Source organism: Brienomyrus brachyistius, unplaced genomic scaffold (assembly GCF_023856365.1).
Source record: "Brienomyrus brachyistius isolate T26 unplaced genomic scaffold, BBRACH_0.4 scaffold59, whole genome shotgun sequence".
In the NCBI taxonomy this organism is placed as follows: domain Eukaryota; kingdom Metazoa; phylum Chordata; class Actinopteri; order Osteoglossiformes; family Mormyridae; genus Brienomyrus; species Brienomyrus brachyistius.
This window is the reverse complement of record NW_026042334.1, coordinates 1,447,841-1,461,925: the sequence shown is the minus strand read 5'-3', so window position 1 is coordinate 1,461,925 and position 14,085 is coordinate 1,447,841. Positions and strand designations below refer to the sequence as shown.

The 14,085-nt window shown below is 42.9% G+C and overlaps 1 protein-coding gene and 1 long non-coding RNA gene across 5 annotated transcripts; one reads left to right on the top strand and one right to left on the bottom strand.

Moving 5' to 3' along the window:
• Positions 1–1,124: 1,124 nt before the first annotated feature.
• On the bottom strand, positions 1,125–10,522 carry LOC125725038 (galectin-9B-like). 4 transcript variants are annotated; one of them, XM_049001586.1, is made up of 12 exons: positions 10,256–10,514; positions 9,953–10,041; positions 9,605–9,812; positions 9,240–9,359; positions 8,285–8,317; positions 7,854–7,883; positions 7,247–7,276; positions 6,898–6,918; positions 5,076–5,102; positions 4,872–4,960; positions 4,425–4,581; positions 1,125–1,699 (listed from the first exon to the last, which is right to left on the bottom strand). In XM_049001586.1, exons 1-12 carry the CDS (start codon positions 10,289–10,291, stop codon positions 1,553–1,555), a joined length of 987 nt encoding a protein of 328 aa, XP_048857543.1. In that variant the 5' UTR covers positions 10,292–10,514; the 3' UTR covers positions 1,125–1,552. The 4 variants fall into 4 exon arrangements, with proteins under 4 accessions (XP_048857543.1, XP_048857544.1, XP_048857545.1 ...); XM_049001587.1 differs by lacking the exon at positions 6,898–6,918 and having other exon boundaries at positions 10,256–10,520; XM_049001588.1 differs by lacking the exon at positions 7,854–7,883 and having other exon boundaries at positions 10,256–10,520.
• LOC125725043 (uncharacterized) lies at positions 3,330–6,217 on the top strand. Its single transcript, XR_007387289.1, has 2 exons — positions 3,330–3,570; positions 3,873–6,217. It is a non-coding gene; the product is annotated as an uncharacterized LOC125725043 (long non-coding RNA).
• Positions 10,523–14,085: the final 3,563 nt, after the last annotated feature.

Genomic DNA, 14,085 nt, shown 5'->3' with positions numbered 1-14,085 from the left:
ATTACCAGAGAGAATAAAATAGAAATAAAATATAGAAATAAAAGATCAAATTAAACAAGATAAAAGAAAAGCAGATATACAATAATTTCCAGTAAATAAATGTGTAACAAGTTGCAGTAGATAACTCCAGTACGCTGAATGAATCTGTAACAACCTGCAGCAGATAAAAGGAGCATAAGATGGTACACGGACTGTACACATTGGCTGGCCTCATGGTGGCGCTACAGCGCCATAATCCATAGATCCATCCATCCATCCATTTTCCAAACTGCTTATCCTACTGAGTCGCGGGGGGTCCAGAGCCTATCCCGGAAGCAATGGGCACGAGGCAGGGAACAACCCAGGATGGGGGGCCAGCCCATCATAAGATTTCTGTTTTGTAAATTTAAAATATATTATCATCATGTAGCTGAAATATAAATATATCGTTATAAAATTACTATCAGAAATACTTTTCACATATTCCATACTGATGTCCATGAGAGACACCAACATATATACGGCTGAGAGCAAGTGTTAGGATCTGAGCCCAGGTCAGCTAATGTCCAGCATCCCTACAGCAGCTGTCATGGTCAAAGCCCAACAACATCATTCTAATGGCCACAGGATTCAAACCCACATCCTGTGGGATAGAGGCACAGGGCCCCAACCCCCCCGCCCAGCTGGAAACCATCCCCACTTCAAAGTGGTTAGATGGCAGAAGGATGGATGGATATTTAGGGTGGGGATAACAGAAATAATAGCATCTATATCCATGATCACATGTCAATATTAAAACTCAAACATACTGGTAAAGTTACTCAGGGGATACAGAAAGTATGACATATTTAATTAAACAGGGCTGGAAGAAATAGCTTGACAGTTGCAAATATGGACTTTTACTGCCCTCTGGAGGTGAACTTTTGCAACAGCACTGGCGAATCGACAATGGGACTTGAGTATGAGTACTTGGGCTAGCAGATCGTACAGCAGAATCTCCTCACCAATACGGTCACTAGTAACGTGGGTATAACGGTTTGGCAGATGAAACTCTTTACAGGGAAAACCAATGATGCAGGAATGATGAACTGTAGCTATTTAATGGAGCTGGATCTTAAAGGATCAAATGAAATGACAGGACACAGTTTGAATGTGGCAGATATGTCTTTACTAACATTTACCAACAAATGAGAGGTGCATACATATTGTATAAAAGCAGCATAAATGAAGTGATCTTGGGTTTTGCAGCAAGCAAATGTTTATTGAATCTTTATATAAATGGGAAAATGCAAATCAAACTGTAAAATGTAGATTAAAAATGTCTAGCACATTGCATCTACGAAATACAACAATATATTTGTAATCTATGTATGAAAGAAAACGTAGTCAAAGCCTTTGGCAAAAATAGAAGGATAACTTCAATTAAAGTTCAGTTAATGAAAAAGGGTTATAATTTCTTTAAAAATACACTCTTTGATGCATATAGCTAAAGTTTGAAGAAGCAGAAATAGATTATGGTCATTGTATTTTTTTTTACCATGAACATTGACCAGTAGATGCAGGCCTGTCTTCCTCAGAACATTACTGAGGTCAAGGTGACATTTCCATCCACCTCCAAGGTGTCATTTGGCTCTGAGGTCCCACGGCGGTGGTTGAAGGTGAATGCCTGAACGCCATTGACGATAATCCTGAAGAACTGATTTTCATACATGATAATCATCTGAAAAGGAAGAAACAGACCTCATCTGAGGTTACTTGAGTTTATCACATATGAATCATTGGTCGCTTTAATATCCATAGTGGCAGTTGGTTTCTGCTCTCTTTCATAGGGGCTCCACAGGACTGGGGGAAGCCTGGAGCTTAACGAAAAACAGGACACAAGGCAGGAAACGTTACAGTCACTTTCCAACCGAAGTGCATGAGCTTAGTTCCTGCGCCATCTCAACTGGGAACTTTTGTAATTCCTGGCTACTTTCCTTTGGTGCTTTCCCACAACACCACAGGAACTGTGACTTTTATGCTAAATGAGCATGGGAGACACTCATAGGTTAAACGTCACCCTTGCTCGGTTTTTGCTCCACTACTTATTTTCCTCACACTTCCAAGTTCTTATGGTCAACCAATCAGCAAAGTTTATTAACAGAAGCCCCACCCAGTAGTTCTTGGTCAAGCAAAAAGTCACATCACATGACCAGGTCACTTGACCTAAACACGGTAGAAAAGGTTTTGGAGGAGTTTGACCAGAGAGTAAAGGAAAAGCGACCAATGAGTGCTCAGCATGTGTGGGACCTCCTTCAGGACAGGGGGAAAAGCATCCCAGGAGGTCACCTCATGGAACTGGTGTAGCAGAGACAGCAGGGTCAGCCGGTCCCTGGAGCGATAGAGGTAAAGGGTCTCGCTCAAGGGCCCAATGGTGGAATCACTCTGTTGACCCAGGGGTTTGAACCAGTGACCTTCTGAGTACCAGCCCACAGAGCTGCCTCCCCCCCCTCAACAATTAGTTTTTTTTTTATATACGTTTTTGTTCGGTGCATAATTTTATAGTTTTGATGTCTTTATAATTATTCTAAAATGTTGAGAATAGTACAAATCAATCTTTCTGTGGGTAGGTGTGTGCAAACCTTTGACTGGCAATGTATGACTGTAAATAATCTTTGGTCTAGGGAACTGTAAATTAACTGATCATCCCTGCGAAATATCGCCTCATTGCCTTACTTGTATGTTTCTGCTAATGAAATGACAGACCTTCCAGTCTAACTGCTGCATGGCTCCCCCATTCTGCACTGCATTAAAAACAGACACGATTCTATAGTGGAAATCACTGCATGGGCTCAGGAACAGTTCCATAAACCACTGTTTGTGAACACAGTTCGTTGCTTCATCCACAAATGCAGGATGAAACTCCATACAAAGAAAAAAAAAACATATCTAAACATGATCCAGAAACATCACTGACTTCACTGGGCCCGAGCTCATTTATGATGGACTTAGACAAAACAGAATACTGTCCTTTGGTCTGACGAATCAAAATTTTTTAATTCTTTTTGGAAATCATGGACGCTGCATCCTCTGGGCTGAAGAGAAGAGGAACCATACAGCTACGTATGTATAGCAGTTGTTAAAATGTGATTCATAATTTCACCAAAACATTTGCACTTATTATAGTATATAGATATTTTCTCTTTTTAATCTCGCGTTCCGGGGGGTAACGTGGACACGCGCGTGAACATGAGCGCGCCTGTAAAAAGCTCTCGTAACACCGTGGTCGAAGGTAAGTCATTTACGTTACGTTTAGGTGACTGAAAGTTAACAGTATGGATTAAAACACAAAATTCGGGGGCGAACCAAGTTATTGTGTTGTTCTGTAACGCCTGTTTGGTTTTGTATGAATCCCGTGGCAAATTGGTTTTGATCATTTAAGTTCTCATGAAGTTTCGTCCCGACGGTAGCATATTAGCGTGCTAGCTTACCGGCATGCTAAGGAGACGGTGCGGTTCCACGTTCATGACGTGCATTTCGCTCTTTCATCAGGGGGGCCAGGTGGACGGGACGCTCTGCTCAAACAGCTCATGTTTTGTTTTACTATTTCAGGTATGGAGAAGTTTTTGTTTCAGTAACGTAAAACCTGCTGGAAGTGCGATTTGCTGTATTCGAATGAAAGTTGAACTGTGGCGCTGTTTGTTTTGTCTAGCAAAAGAAGTGAGGTATTGATTAATGTATACCTATTAAATATGTGCTAGACGTATTAATTATAAAAAAGGTTACGGATAATTATGCTTTTATGTATGTGTAGGTAAATATGGATGTTAATGTTTGCTTTTGTTATACAAGAATTTCAAGTGATTTAACTGATCAACTCTTTTTTTTCTTTGTACCTGAAATTATTTAACCAGATAGGGTAGCCGACGCATCTGGGAAGGCACCAGTAATGCTGAACGATATACATACAGGTTTTGGAGCAACATATGCTGCCATCCAGCTGACGTCTTTCAGAGAAGGCTTTGTACACACACAGTCACATATGGGTTTATATGATTTGTAAATCATTGCATTCTGTTTTTATATACATTTATACTGCGTCCAAACTGGGGTTGCATTCAATATAACTATTTATTCTGTCTCGTGGGGGTGGCACGATGCCTCAGTGCGAGGCGCTGTTACCTCACACATTTAGGGATTAGACATCTGCATGCCCTCTAAGTATTATGAATTATGTATCTTTAAATTGCCCGAGTTTATGACTGTGTGCCCTGCAACTGACTGGCATAACATCCAGGATGTACCCCAGCATTGTGTCCTATGCTTCCTGGGACAGGCTCCAGGCTACCCATGAACCTGTACTGGAGAAGCAGTTGGAAGATGCTCGAATATCCATCCACAGTACACTTGTGAGACAAGAACTGCAGCAGATTCAATGGAAAAGGAGCAGAGGTGGTGAACATTACCATGAACGTCTGGCCTCGGCTGAAGGGCATGCCTCCGGAACGTTCCTCCGTGCCCCATCTGCCTTGCACCTGGTTGTTGCGCACCACTGTGTTCTCGTCAAAGCGGGGGTTAAAATGCAGGGCGATCCCAGATCTGGAGCACAGGTTGATGTGGAACCTGGGCAGCGATGTCAAAAGGTGTTATTTTCTGTTATTTCTCCTGTCCTTTGTCCCCTTACCTCTAACCTACAATCACCTGTATGAGGACGAAACACTTCGATTTAGAGAAGGAAGCCTTTCTTATAAACGGATGCAGTGACATCAGGCTGAAAAAAATTGCTTCCAGTGCATAAAGTGAAAAGTGACTGTTGTCAATGTTACGGGTGAACAACTAATTGAACATGTGAAACGCCATCCTGGCAGCCCTATCCTGTGTCACACAGGTGTGAGATCCTGTTTGCACCAGACCTTTTAGCGTCAGGATGGACCACGCCCTGGATGGTGATGTTCCTCCCTGCATAAAGTCCACCAGGTATGATGGCCTTGTACGGAATGACCTGGGTGCACAAAAAACAATTGGTGTCACCAGGGCACTGTGGCCACGCCCATTGTGATGTGAGCACCATGGCAACGACGATTATTGGATGATAAGTCGAGGGGGGGTGTACTTACAAAGGAGGGAGAATATCCAGGCATGGCCTGTAAAATAAAGAGTTATGACAACAATATTAAATTAAATTAAATCACCGTCAGATAGAAAGTCACCTACATCCCTGTAAGGAGATATTTTCTTTGCCATTTCTTTAAATGATGCATAATGTCTCACAGAACAACAAACACATATCTGATTATGACCATTCTTTCATTTACCCATTAATCCGGAATTAATCCTTACAAGCTTTTGGGACAAAAGAAAGAAAATTTCTACCTTCACCCTTTTTATACATATATATATATATATAAACTGAAGAGCAAATTTCCAAAAGCCACTCTTTAACAAAAGTTCTTCATTGGGTTACATGAGGACTGAGCGAGTTTTGGTTCTCAGTACTGTAACATACGACAAGGAAGCCTGAGTTTAGGTAATTCGCGGTCTTGTCTCAAAAATCACAAAAAACATAGAGTTTTGAAAATTTGCTCATTTGGGGAGAGGGACGGAGAGAGAGAGAGGCCAAATAATTTTATCTACCAGCCCCCAGTATTTACTCATTTCACAGTGATGCACTTAGGCAGAGAGAGAGAAGGGAAGTGAAATAGAGGAAACGCCCAAGTAATTTTATCTACCAGCCCCCGATATTTGCTCATTCCATAGTGATGCACTTTGACTGACATTCAAGATGTCCTAGTCCAGTGTTTCCCAATCCGATCCTCAGGGGTACACAGACAGTTCATGTTTTATCTTGGGAGAGAGCAAAAATATGGACCATCACTTAAATGGATGGTCACTTAAGACCAAAAGCTGGGGATTTAGCTCTGCTTTGCTGACAGCAATATTTCCTACATAGCATGTGCAAGCTAAAAAAAAATAAAAAATCAGGATCGTTTCCTGATTACACTGAAGAAATGGCTGGATACATGCAATAGTATAAAGGGAAAACGTTTGGAAAAGTCCTATGACCTACTTTGGTCATAAAAAGAAACTAATAATAAAAAGCTAAAGCAGTAAAATATCCAGCTGCCCAGCTAAGTAATTCTGTTACTTGAATGAAAGCTGCCCATTAACTGGGCCTCCTGGCTGCACACACAGCAGATGTGGGAAGTTTAACCAGCAGCTCTGGAGGTGTGAAGCCATAGCGCCACCTGCTGGCCTGCCATGCCGACGTTAAAACAGACACACGTGCAATCATGGTTACATGGGTTGCATTTCATCAGAAAATAGGAAACGCACCAAGACCCAAAAGCCGGTCTGCACCGTTCAACCCCGCCCTCTATGACCCTTCCTCATTTGGCCAGCAGGCATTGCTGGTCATCCTACCTTTACCCCTCTCTATCTCAGTCCCTAGTCTTCCTGATACCTTTTCCCTGTTTCCTGGACTGTGGTTCAGTCTGTAAACCTTGGGAGTCACAGGTTCGAGGCTGGCCTGTTTGTGTTAATGTGGCTGTGTGTTACTCCATTTATTCCTAGCGTTCCCGATTTCCCTTTGCATGTTAGTTTACTGGTTTTCTTTTCATTTGTTTTTTTTATTAAGTTTAGTTCTGACCCTTTGTGCTCCCTTTTATTTTGTGATTTATTTTATTTTTCCACGTGTCCTATTGTTTAAATAATACCCCTTTAGTCTCTGAGCTGCCACCCTCATTTCTGCCTGAGCCATTCATTTCATTTATGAAAAATCAATATAAAAATAAATCTCCATTGTCAAACAAATAAAAAATAGTAAGCTGTCATCCTTTTGTAATTAAATTAAATCTGCAGCTAAAACAGTAAGAGAACACCTTTCAAATTAGCGGTGTCTTTTCTGTGTGCTAAACAGCAAAGCTAAATTTTGGTACCTACCGGAAATGCACCATACTGTGGCTGAAATCATAAAGAAAGTCGTTTTGTTAATAAGTTACTAAATGGTCTGCACACGATAATACAGCAATTAAGCACTTCACTGAATTAATATTTGTGACACCGTTATTTGTATTTATTAGAAGCAAACACAACCGTGGAGTTTCTTTAGTTCACTTTTTTGTATTTGCCTCTCCACTATGATTCCCCTCGTTGTAAATGGTTCATTTCAGTTTGTTTTTCATGGAGTTCTCTTCCCAGTTGCCCTCAGGCGTCTCATGACATGTAACGACAGCACTGCAGATCGCCGCAGCACTCCTTCAGTTAGCATTGTCAGCGTGTGAATACTTACAGGAAAGGCCTGTGGAGGAGGGCAGTAAGACTAAAAGAGAGGGAGAAGAAAATGCAACTATTAAATAAGTCTGGTCAATGGCAGAAACACGAACTCTGAAAATAAAACCATTTTAACAATAACATGCCCAAAAAAAAAGTTTCAAAATTTCAGAAAAGGCAGCGGTGAGCTGAACCCACGTTAAGATAAATGTCACGGGTCAGTTTTGGTGTCAGGGACCAGTGATAAATTAAAGACTGACCTGCCATGCCAACAATAAAGCAGCCACATGCACAATCATGATTACATGATCAGAAATTGGACAATGCACCATGAACCAGAAGCCAAGATGATCATTTCATTTATGAAAAATCAATATAAAAAAAATATTCATTGTAACACCAATGTGACGGATGACGACTCAAATAATAAAAAAAAAAAAAAAAAAAAAAAAAACTGAAGCTGACTGTCATCCTTCGGTAATGAAATTCAATTAAACCTGCAGCTGAAATTGTTAGAATTAAACTCCCTTCAAATTAACGAAGTCTTTTCTGTGTGTTAGATAGCCAAGCATTGCAGAGCACCATACCGCTCCTTCGGTTATCATTGTTAGCGTGTGAATACTTACAGGAAAAGCTTGTGTAGGAGTACAGTAAGACTAAAAGAAAGCAAGAAAAAAAAACAACCTTTAGTAAGTCTGGTCAGTGACAGATGACAAGGAAGCCGTTTGTGCCGCAGGTCAACATTTCAAAATTTTAGGATAGAAGTGGTGAGCAGCCAGCTGTTTCATGACTCAAATCATAATTTTGAAAATTAAAAAGAAAGGCTTGTGAGACCATGTGAGTATTGCATGAAACCACTGCCTTTGCATGATATGCCAGTTTCATTCACACGCTGCCATATGTGAAACTGCCCTTATGTTTACACATTTGGGAATTATTAAAGTGCAAATGTGTCAGGCGATGGGCAACAATTGAAGCATTGAAACTTTATGTCACTTCTGACATTGTTTTGATCATCTGTGCATTTTCGGTAAACTCATTCCAAGTTGACACCTACAGGAAATGCTTGCTGCGGTGGCATATATGGAGCCTGTAGAGGGAAAATAATACCATTAGCGGTTAATGTCATGCAACCAAACATTTATTATCTTACAAATTAATGCAATGCGCAGCTAGTCCCATTTCCCAGTGTTCAGGTTTCCGCCTGTTACAGTGGGGTGCAGACAAGATGGGGAAAGAAGGCAACGACCCACGGAGCAGCTCAGACACAAAAGGGGTTTAATAACACTGAGCACACCGGAGAAAAGCACAAGAAAGGGATCACAAGGGATTAAAAACAGGACAGGAAAAAGTAAAGGACCAGCTACAGGAATGACAAAGTAACACCTAGTGGACAGAACAACACTAGGCAACCAAGCAAAGCAACAACACACAGCAGGTGCACAATGACTGACTAACAAACAGTGAGGGCAGGTACTTAAATACACAAAGACAATAAGAGCAAACAAGGGACAGGTGTAAATCATAATCCAATAAAACAAAGGAACTCAGGTCAACAAACAACAGGTGGGGTGGACACATTTAACAAGCATGGAACTGTGAAACATTAACAGACACTAAAGGATAAAAACAATAGGAAGGACTAGACTAGGAACAGAAGTGCACACAGAACATAATAAAACAAGGCATGAGCAGGATAAACTAAAATGGGGACACAAAGAAAAATAACAACAGACACTAAGAAATGTAAAACCAGAAAATGTTAAATAATTGGTTAGCCGGTCCTCCAGCCAGCCTCGAACCCATAACTGGAGGGTACAGCCCCTGAACTTCATGCTCATCCCTTAGCTACATGGCTGCCAGGGAAACAGGGAGACACACTAGGGCTAAGGGTTATAAGACAGAGGATGGAACTGGATGGCCAGCACCACCTGCTGGCCAAACGGGGACAAAACATGTAGGAAAGAGATGGATAAATTCCGACCCTGATAGCCATCTGCCCAATAGCTCACCGTGGGGTTCTGGAAGCTGATGGAGGCCAGCTCAACTCCACCATCCACTGAGATGGTGTCCACTTGACCGAAGGGGATGCGGTGATTATATTCCATGAAGTGGCTCCCATTGGCCATCAACTGAGGATGAAGTAGTTACACTAATTACAGTTAACCTCTAGGTCTATTTATTTGATATCATAAAATAAAACTAATATCAGTACTTTAAGGCATTTTTGGTGGGGTATAAAATGTGCATATAATATGAATGATCCTTTATTCCCCGCATATTAATTAAAATCGGCTATAACACAGTAAACATATTAATAATTATATGATATATTCAATATGTGATGGTAATGAGAGCGGTGTTTCATTCTTCTGACCTTGTATTTGTCACGACTGACCACGATAGTTAGCGTGAATGTGGAGCCCCGAGGGAAAGGAGCCTCGTACTTTCGCTCCTCTGCGCCCCACGCTGAGTTCCTGTAAGTGTTTAGGACCACGTATCCTGGATGATTATCAAACCTCGGGTTGAAGTGAAGCGCTACGTCTGCTCCGGCACTCGCCCCGCACTGCAAGTTCACATGGAACCTGGCAGAAAGTACAAGATCCATAAATGAGATTTTATGCGCATTTCAGAGGACACGATCCCTCCCCCCATATACTTTAAAAATTAGTTCCAACAGTTGCACCCGGTTTAGACCTCAATCAAGTCAAATTCAGTACTGAACCTCTCCGCATATTGTTTAACTTTTCCGGTAATGGTGATTGTTTTCCCGTCTTGAAGTCCACCTTGGATAGAACCGGTGAAGGGGACAGTCTGTGGGAAACATCGGATGGTATCAAAAGCAGTTTAGTCACGTAGTCTAACATTAAAATATTTAATTAAATGTAAAAGTGAAAACTACGGAGATCATATGACAAGACAGAAGAAAAAAAAGCCTCGAAAGTTTCGATTGTTCTCGCCTTTTTTGCTCACCACCATATCTCCTTCACATAAAATGCTTTCTAAATCCATATATAATTTTACTTACTGGGTTAAAAAACGGTTGCTGGTTGTAATGTGCCATTGCGCTATAGAGTTGCTGAAGTCGGAGTATGTGGAAACAGCTAGTTCAGTATCCGAATGGTATGGCTTACGCCCACTTCCGTTTCGTTTTCTCTGCGCGGTTCAGTATGATGAAGTGAAACTATATTTGCGCATGTATGTTTTATATAATTCCGGCAGCATTTAAATAAACAAATTCAAATAATTTACGGCTGTTCTGCGGCCATACAATAAACACTGCTTTCAGTTTCGTTGAATATCTTTACTGAGCACCTCAAAAGACATACACAACACCCGCTCGACTTATCTTATGGTCGCGCCAATAACACACGGCCCCCTACCTTAAGGACGGGTGAACTTTCGCTATATTTTCTATTCACTACAATTTCCCTGAAACCTTGCTTAAAACGTGCTAATGTGTAACCTGAACACTGAACTCAACATTGATCTTTATATATTTTTTTCTCTTTTCTCACAGATGAAGTCTCTGCGGTTTTATTACATCTTTGTCTGATCTTGTCCTCGTGTCACTGGGTGTGCTGTGAGATTTCACCGTTGGCAAGAGTTTCTGACCTTGTCCCTGTAGAGGGGTCCCCCCCTGGTGGGCAGATGGGTTGGTCCTCATTGTGTGACTGAAGCGCATGTATAGGCGCAAGGTGGCAGCGGTTCGTCCTCAGTTTCCCTGATGGTCTGCTGATCAGACAGGACCATGGGCTAGGGTGTAGTGATGCCACTGTACCTTGTGCTCTTGTGTCAGAAATTCAAAATTGGTTTCCAGGTACCAGCTGTGACAAATCCCTTGCTTTGTGTCTCCGATTAAAGTGTTTTGCTGCCATCTGTCTCTTTTCTCCCTTCTTGTGGCGAATTCGTGTCAAGTCCTGGAGAAATGGTCGCAGGTTCTCGGAAAGGGTAGGGACAGTCGTGCAAAGACGACTTGACGACTCAGCGGTTGGGCAGGGCTGTAGCCATTGCTCAGTGGTGTGGCGCGGTAAGCTAAGAAGGCGCAGCACGGATCTCTTGCGTTCTTCAGCAGGTTCTTAAATCGTTTGAACAGCGCGCTCAGCCTCGCCATTACTCTGGGCATATCTAGGGCTACTGGTCACATGGACAAATCCATAGTCTGCTGCAAAAACCTGCATGTCACACCCTGAGAACTGTGGGCCATTGTCATTTAAGGGATGCCATGTTGAGTGAACATTGACTTCAGATGAATGATCACATCCATGGACCTTGTTGGGTTGAGCTGTGCTATCTCTATATACCTAGAAAAGTAATCAATGTGGACGACCCACTGGTGGCTCAGTGGACAAACGGGGATTTATTAAACAAAACAGAAAACACTAAGAATACTACAAAAAAATATAAGGACCATGAGGGGTCAAAAACAAAAGGGGATAAACAAAAACTAAATTTACAAAAGAGTCAGGTAAACAGGCATGCATGCGGCAAAACTATGACAAACAATGAACCACTTGAGAACCTAAACTCAAGCAGGAACTTAAATAGGAAAACTGAACGGGGTAACGAGACAGCAGGACTGAGACAAACAATTAACCAATTAGGGATGGTGCAGGACAATGAGCAATCAGGAAAGCACACAAGGGCAGGCACAAGAACAGGCAACAGGTGGAACTAATTAACTCAGGGAACTGGGAGGGGAGAAACTAAGACTGACAGAAAGAAGGAAACAGAATCTACACTAAGGGAATAACAGACAGGTAGAAACACAAGCACATAGAAATTAACCAAAACCAAATACGAATCACAAGGCACAGGAACTAGGAAAACTCATACAATGAAACACTAGGGAACAAAATACAAAAAACAGAGGAGGTGGGACTCAAACACACGACAAAAGGATTTGCAGGTAGCCACATGCTCAACACATTGACTCATGCGGCTGATAGAGAACAAGGAAAACACAAAGACTGACAGGAGGGACAGGATTGCCAGCGATGCCTGCCGGCCAAACGGGGAAGGGACACAAAAGACTGAGACGACAGGAGCTGACCCTGACAGTCTCTTACATTGATGTCGGCCATCCATGGGTAGTCGCCGGAAGTCACCTCTCCGGGAATCAGCTCGTGCGTGTCCTCTGCAACCTTGTTCACTGTGCAGTTTGACCTGCAGACCTTGGCATAATCTCCTCTTTTACCAGATTTGTGGTATTCTGTACTCTACATATTTTATGCCCCGTCACGCTCTGCCCAGTTCTTGTGACTTTTAGTTGTCCTTGTGTCTGTTCTTTGAATTTATCCTTGTGTTGCTTTGCTCTCTTAACCTGCACTGTGTCGATGGCTCTTTTGGTTGCGCCTATCTCCCCTTTCAGGTCAATCTGTTTCCTTTTTATTTCCTCCGACTGTCTTGCCATTATGATGGCTTTCGTGAGGGTGATGTCTTTATCCAGTTGCATCCGCTCAGACAATGATGAATCCCTAAGACCCACCACTAATCTGTCTCAGAGAAGTTCATAATGCAGTGCTCCATATTCACAATTCTCAACGAATGCATAACAAGCCATGATAAATCAGTCCACTGATTCTGAGTGTTCCTGCACTCTCTTATTGAACTTGGATCATTCACATATCATGTTTTTCTTTGGGACAAAGTACGTGTCCTCTTGCAACTGCATTGTACTGCTGGCGCTGCTCGCCGGTTAAATCGAACCCCCGTAGCACGTTGTCAGCCTCATCACCCATGAAGTTTACCAGCGTATTTACCTGATTGGCTTCAGCGGAATTAGCCAGGTTACTTACTAGTCTGAAGCGCTCGAATCTCTGGATCCACTTCTTCCATTCCTGCGGTTTCGAAAAAGTCAAAAGGTCCCGGAGGTTTTATTGTGAAGTTTGCCGTCAGCGGTGCCGCTAGACCCAGCTGTGTCGGTGTTCTGTCAGGTTGAGCTACATTGTCGAGTTAGGCTGCCATAGTGCTAATCAACAGCCCGAGAAACTCACCACATATGTCTGATTGCAGGTGTTCCCAAGGCTTGGAGGGTATCTAGGACCACCGTGCAAAAGCCACATGCTACACATGAGTCATTCCAACACGAGAGCTCCTGCCTGACACAGGGAAAGGCTAGCAGCTCCTAGGTGCAGAGCTGGGAGAGGACTGGGTCCTGTTCTGAGGATGCTTTTAGGTCCTGTAGGGTGACAGTGGTTTGGAGTGGAGTGTTTAGCATGTGCATGATCTCATTTTCGACATGGTTCATGCAGGTGGGTAGAGCCAGGGCAAGAACTGATCGAGATATGAGGTTCACAACGACATTATCTCGGACTGGTATAAACTGCAGGGTGTAGTTATACTGGCGTAGATAATCATACCAACGGTGCAATCTCAGGGGCTTGTGGCCAGTGCCTGCAGAGGACAGCAGAGTTGTCAGGGCCTGGTGGTCCGTCTTCAATGTGAAGTGGCGACCGTACAGGTAAAGGTGCATTCTCTCGCATGCCCAGATGCAGGCGAGTACCTCATGCTCCCCAACCAAATACCGTTGCTCAGTTTGGTTGAGGGCCCAAGAGGCAAATGCGACAGGTCTCTCGATGCCATCCTGCACCTGCGATAGTACAGCCCCAATGGCAGTGGCTGAGGCATCACAAGTGACCACAGTGGGGCTGGATATGTCAAAGTGTGATAGCACCGAAGGTGTGGTAATTTGTGCTTTGAGAGTCCGTAGCACTTCAGCGCACTCTGGGGACCACACCCATGGCACATACTTTCTTAGCAGCTGGCGTAGAGGGGTTGGTACAGTTGAATACTGCAGCATGATCTTCACGTAGTTCCCCGTCATGCCCAAGAAGGCAAGCTGAGCAGCTGCGGTGG

Coding starts and splice junctions, on each gene's coding strand:
- LOC125725038 (XM_049001586.1), bottom strand. CDS start 10,291: ATGGCACATTACAACCAGCAACCGTTTTTTAACCCA. Junction 4,582..4,871: donor GTCCATCCTGACGCTAAAAG/GTCTGGTGCAAA, acceptor ATCGCTGCCCAG/GTTCCACATCAACCTGTGCT. Junction 1,700..4,424: donor GCCGAGGCCAGACGTTCATG/GTAATGTTCACC, acceptor CTTCCTTTTCAG/ATGATTATCATGTATGAAAA.